The 6,085-nt window shown below is 33.7% G+C and overlaps 2 protein-coding genes across 2 annotated transcripts in view; one reads left to right on the forward strand and one right to left on the reverse strand.

The window, feature by feature from the left end:
- Positions 1 to 607: 607 nt before the first annotated feature.
- Positions 608 to 4,428, forward strand: LOC110100782 (syntaxin-132; the record flags this gene model as incomplete). The annotated part of the gene is given in 10 exon segments (XM_020828449.2): positions 608 to 656; positions 823 to 911; positions 1,078 to 1,151; positions 1,244 to 1,286; positions 2,676 to 2,736; positions 2,843 to 2,868; positions 2,958 to 3,035; positions 3,125 to 3,205; positions 3,925 to 3,990; positions 4,080 to 4,428. Coding segments are annotated over 10 exon segments (732 nt in total), but the record flags the coding sequence as incomplete, so codon positions are not given.
- A 972-nt stretch (positions 4,429 to 5,400) lies between these two features.
- The window catches only part of LOC110100785, a 7,097-nt gene continuing 6,412 nt past the window's right edge, over positions 5,401 to 6,085 (reverse strand). Inside the window, exon 9 of the mRNA XM_028692365.1 lies at positions 5,401 to 5,670. Coding sequence (XP_028548198.1) covers positions 5,564 to 5,670 — 107 coding nt within the window. The 3' untranslated portion in view covers positions 5,401 to 5,563. The remainder of the gene's footprint in view (positions 5,671 to 6,085) is intronic.

A 6,085-nucleotide genomic window follows, 5' to 3' on the forward strand; every position in this document is an offset into this window, starting at 1 on the left:
CCAATCCAATCAGGAATTACCCAGATCATGAATATAGTAAATAAAGAGAACACATTTTGTTATCCTAAGTGTCCTTACAAATATCTCTGCAAACAAATGAAAATACAAAATAAAATAAACTTTCTGAAATCAAAATTTTTTAGCTTCATTTCCACCAACCATAAACGTGCAGATTTCTACTGAAGGGTATGATTGTGTGCATTGTTCTCTCCTCAAACCCCCATGGTGGTGGGAGCCTCATGCGCTTTTTTAAAAATTCACTTGGATTTTGATATTTTATTTTTCTAATTTTATTAGAATTCACATATTTACTTTGCTGCCATGCATAGAACTGATAGAAGTTGGAAAAATGTCACCTCAGAATAGTAACTTTTGTCAGATAATTATATATGGATAATTTTGCAAGGAGGATCTTTCTCATTTAACATGAGAACTCAATTATAAAACTTAGCTTATGTTTGTAGTTGTAGTTAGACATATGTTTATGCCAGTACCTTTGATTGATCTGGAACTAAAATCTATATATATTAATTTCCTCCATGATTTCTACTTTCTGTCATGTTATTTTGTTTTTACTGTTGATACCCACTGTTGATTATGTATGCAGCAAGCCAATGAGGAGTCAAAAGCTGTTACCAAGGCCTCAGCTATGAAAAGTAAGTTTATTTCTTTCTTCCGTCACCAGATCTACGTAATTTATTGCCTTTATTTTCTGAATGGGAGATCAAAGTTGGAAATTCTGTTCATGGGTTGTACGTGCTTCTTTGATTCTGTTTATTATTGCCGAAGCTATAAACATGTGCAAGCATATTTTGGTTGCAGCAATCAAGCATCGCATGGAAAAGGACATTGATGAAGTGCTTAAAATAGCTCGTATAACTAAGTCAAAACTCGAAGAACTTGACAGAGATGTATGCTATTTCTTGTTTCCTTTTTTTTTTCTGGTTTTTGCAGTGCAAAATTAGCAAGAGACGTTAGATCTTCTCCCAGAACAAAATCATCTGTTTTGGGTTTTCTGCTTGACTTAGTAATTTACACTGTACAGCTCTGACTTGCTTTACCCATACTTCCTCACAGAATTTAGCAAATAGGCAGAAACCTGGATGCGGAAAGGGGACGGCTGTGGACCGATCTAGAACTGCAACTACTGTGTACTGTTCTTGTTTATTTCAGTCGTTTTGCATTTCATTCGAGAACCTATTTGCTTATCGCATATTTTATTTACTTGTGATAATGATTGCAGGTCATTGAAAAAGAAGCTGAAGGATATTATGACCGATTTTCAGGTGATATTTTCTTGCCTATCTATTTATAGGCAGTACTTCATTTATTAATTTTTATTACAATGAATGAATCTAATGTTTTTTTTAATTATTATTTGAAAAGAAGTTAACAATGATCAAAGTCTGTTTGTGAAATCATAAAACATTGGAAAAAATGTAGATAATTTCATTATCAATAGTGTTCTTGTATTCCCTTTGCAACCATATTATTAATTAGCTGTTGTGGATGTTAGGTGGTACATAATACTGGACAGACCCATGCACTTATTCATAAAGTAGGGTCTGAGTCTGTTAAACTCATTTTATGGGATCAATTAGCCGTTGAGGTGCTACTGGAAAGCACTCATCTATAAAACCATGTTCTCATTTGATTTGATTTTTGGCGGTGGTTATGTGACTAGTTGCCATTAAGAGTGCTCTTCATACGACATGCATGAAGTTTTTCATTCTCTTGATTAATTAAAATTAGGATCAAGTAAATAAAGCCAATGCATCAAGAAGGTAAAAGTTAGAAACAGTTAATCTATATACGGATTTATACATAGATTATTGATGTTCTATGAGAAGAAGAATATATGTTTAATTAAATAAGGAACGAGTTAAAAATATTACACCTACACCTTAGAAGCGTCAATAAATAACCTAACTAAAAAAATCCGAATTAGGGTTGACCCATTTAATAAAAGAGTCGGCTTCGGCCCCAACATTCTGACTCATTTTATTGGTCGGTTGGTTTGGATTTACCTGTGAACCTGATAATGACCAATTTAATAGTTTTTTTTTTCTTAAATTATTTTGGATGTTAGAATGTTTTTTTATTTTGATAAATTAATCTAAATTCTATAGTTGACAAGTTACTATTTTTTTTTATATCAAGATGGGTTATAGTGTCGAGTTCAAGTCATCCGGGTTAGATTTTGGTCGATTGGTTTCAACTTGAGTCAATTTCATCTGTCATCACGCTCTAACCTTACTACATAATTTTTTAGAATTTTAAGTGTAAATTTCTTTTTTAACCATTTTATTGTGGGAGAATCCATTGGAAGCTGCCAGTTATTAAACCTATAGATTTTTTTTTTTTTTGGTGAAATGCTTATTCAGTTTGTTTGTTTATTACGATAGTTTCCCTTTCCATGAAAATATTACTGCAGATGATTCCCGCATGTTAACCGAGTCGATCAATTAATTACAAGATGCATATGTTATCCTTCAATGTAATGAAAATCTAGTAGGTGATACCAATCTGGGACTGAATTACCTACCATCTGCTAAGGTTTCAATTTATAAAAATTTATTACACAGGTGTATGAGAAAGTAATATATTATACCTGAAATATTTAATCATACATATTTTACATCAGTGATTTGAACTTTATTGCTTGCTTTTTGCAGTCTCTCAGGGAAACCATAAATCAAGAATATAGGGAGGTTGTTGAGAGAAGAGTCTTCACAGGTTTTGCCCTTTCTTCTACTATTATGCTTGCCATGTGAATAAACATGTTTACATATTAATCTACTAATTGTTTTTTTTTTAATGTTCTTTGTTTCCTTTCAAATAGTAACGGGTAATCGGCCTGATGAAGAGGTAGGGATTTGTCCATTTTGAATGCATAAATGACCTGCTAGTTAGATTCGTATGATCTACCCATATTACCCTAATTGTTGCCTCTGCAGACTATTGACCGGCTGATAGAGACAGGAAATAGCGAGCAAATCTTCCAGAAGGCAATCCAGGAGCAAGGACGTGGTCAGGTTTGTCCTATATTAACTGGCTTGATTTCATATTTTCCCAAAAATGCTAACCACCATAACATAACTATCGGTCCACTTACTATTTGCAGGTAGTGGACACCCTTGCAGAAATCCAAGAGCGTCACGATGCCATCAAAGATTTGGAAAGAAAGCTTCTTGAGCTGCAGCAGGTATTTGGTTTAAGATATTGAACAAAGAACTTGAAAAGTTACATAACAGTTCAGGGTCTTATGCTGCATTTATACGAATAATCATATATCATTTCACCAAATGATCAAATTGGATCAACCAATTCATTTAGCAATGAGTTGCTATGTTTCTTTGTTGATGTTCATGCCCTTGAAATTAATCAGACTGACTCAATTCTTACAACAACAACAATAATATTAAGCCTTTGTCCCACTATGTGGGGTTGGCTACATGAATCCTTTTTTGTCATTATGCCTTGTTAAAAGTCAAGTTCTCATTTAAATCTAAAAAAGAAAGATCATTTCTAATATTTTATAACCAAGTCTTTTTAGATCTACCTTTGCCTTTCTTAACATAAGTCAAATCTAATACCTCAACTTTCTTAACCGGGTCATCGGAAGGACTCCGTTTAATGTGACCAAACCATATAAGGCTACTCTCTCTAATCTTATCTTCCACTGGAGCTACTCCAACCTTTTCACGTATATGCTCATTTCGTATCCTATCTCTAAGGGTAAAGCCACTCATCCACCTAAGCTTCTCTTTTAATGGCCAACATTCGGCACCATAAAGCATTGCATGTCTCACCACCATCTTATAGAATTTTCCCTTTAAGTTTGAGAGAGACTTGTTTCTATCGCACAACAAGCCCGATGCATTCCTCCACTAAATAAGATAAATTCCTCCTGCTTTCATGTAGGTATTTTTCGATATGGCGGTATTGGTCGAGGCACAAGGCGACCTGCTGGATAACATCGAATCGCAGGTATGGAAAGCATTTGGCAACAAATGCTTGATTTTGCACTCTTCATTACTGCCTATATATTTAATAAAATGTTACATTTCTACACACAGGTATCGAGTGCTGTTGACCACGTTCAATCTGGAACAACAGCTCTACAGACAGCAAAGAAGATGCAAAAGAATTCACGCAAGTGGATGTGCATAGCCATTATTATCCTTCTAATCATTGTGATTGTTATTGTTGTCGGTGTGGTTAAGCCATGGAACAAGAGTTAAAGCTAGTATTGGTACTTTTGCCTGCGAAACTCGAGCTGTTTTTTGTGTGATTATACCTAATCTTATTTCCGATGACTACTTCTGGATTTGTTGATATTTTATGCGTATATGCATATTTTGGAGAGCAGCATTCTTTGTAACGAATTGGATACTGTTAGTGAAAATAAAATCGTTAGTTTTATAATTGTAGATTGACTGCAAGCACTCAATAGTGTGATTTTCTGTTTCTGTTGCACAGTAAATTTAGCATATTTAGTCAAACATGCTCATGAAAAAAATCACTTTATTTTCCATAGAAAAATGTGATTAAAAGAGTGAAAAAGGTATATCCTGATAGTTATAGTCCTATTTGTACAAATGCTTTTAATAAATGATTGGATTCAAGGAAGGTGAAATTTTTGCAGGTGCCTTAAACGCTGTAGTTTATCCTTGGAATTTTGTGTTTGTGGAAACAAATGCTCTAGTTTGTTATGGACCCAATCGTTTCGTTTAATTAATTTGGGCAATACCACTTGATTTAAAGCTTCATGTTATTTGATCGATTCAATCTCAGCCGTCTAAAATGAATTTAATGATTAGTTATAATTATTTTTTTGGTGATTGACACAGTAATAGTGCTTATATTTAAATAATTAAGGATATATTGTGTGATAGAAAAGGCTCACTCAAACTTGAGGGAAAATTCTATAAGATGATGGTAAGAGCTGCAATGATTTACGGTGCAGAATGTTGGCCATTAAAAGAGAAGCATAATACTAAGTGTTTCAGAGATGAGGATGTTGTTGTGGATGAGTGGACTTACCCTTAAATGAGCATATATGTAAAAAGGTTGGAGTAGCTCCAGTGGAAGATAAGATTAGAAACAGCTGCCTTGGATGGGTTGGTCACATAAAATGATGGCCTTTTGATGATCTGGTTAGAAAAGTAGAGGTATAAATTCGACTTATATTAAGAAAAGTAGAGGTAGACTTAAAAAAACTTGGTTAGAAAATATTAGAAATTATTTTTCTTTATTAGATCTAAATGAAAATTTGATTTTTAACTGAACACATTGGAGAAAAAAGATTCATATAGCCGACCCTACATAATGGGATAAAGGCTTGGTGCCTTGGTGGTGGTAGTAATTGATACACTAATAAATAGTACAATCTAAGTGTAAATATAAATGCACTGCATTTACCACCCATTCAGCAATACAAAGTCTTCGGTATGCAATTCTGCCTAGTTAAAAGAAATAAACAGTATTGCTCATTTTATCCATGTCAATGTAAGGTGTTCAAAAAATCAAATTCAAACAGTTCCAAATGTTTTAGCTGAAACTATGGGCAATTGCTACGAACATGATAGATGATAGAGCCATTAAGAGTTTCTGCTGATAACCTGTTCATTCGCAGAAGAATTAACAAATAGGTCCTTCCCTTCCTTCCTGAAATGGTGAAAAGCATATGCTCGCATCAACAAAGCAAGATGATGAACAACAAAGTATGATTATTAAATTAAAGACTCAAATTAATTTTGCAGGGTTTTATAGAAATAAGGAAATGCTCACGAGGCTTAGATCATTAGCTTAAACTATAAAAAGTGCAACAGAAGAAGGCAATCCTTAGGGAAAAAGAGGAAAAGAAGAGCCATAACCGGCCACTAGAGTTCGGAGAAGCTCAATTCATTAATGCATCGTAAATATCAAAACCCAGAGTCATAATCTCCTAACATAAAAAGCGAAAATTACAACAAAATAAAAACTTATAAAATATCTAAAATGCTGAAAATAAATTCACTTATTTTATTATGACTAAAGCTTCAGTCTCGAAACAAATTCACGTGCCAAAGAGGAACAGAAA

Source organism: Dendrobium catenatum, unplaced genomic scaffold (genome assembly GCF_001605985.2).
Source record: "Dendrobium catenatum unplaced genomic scaffold, ASM160598v2 original_scaffold_184645, whole genome shotgun sequence".
NCBI lineage: Eukaryota > Viridiplantae > Streptophyta > Magnoliopsida > Asparagales > Orchidaceae > Dendrobium > Dendrobium catenatum.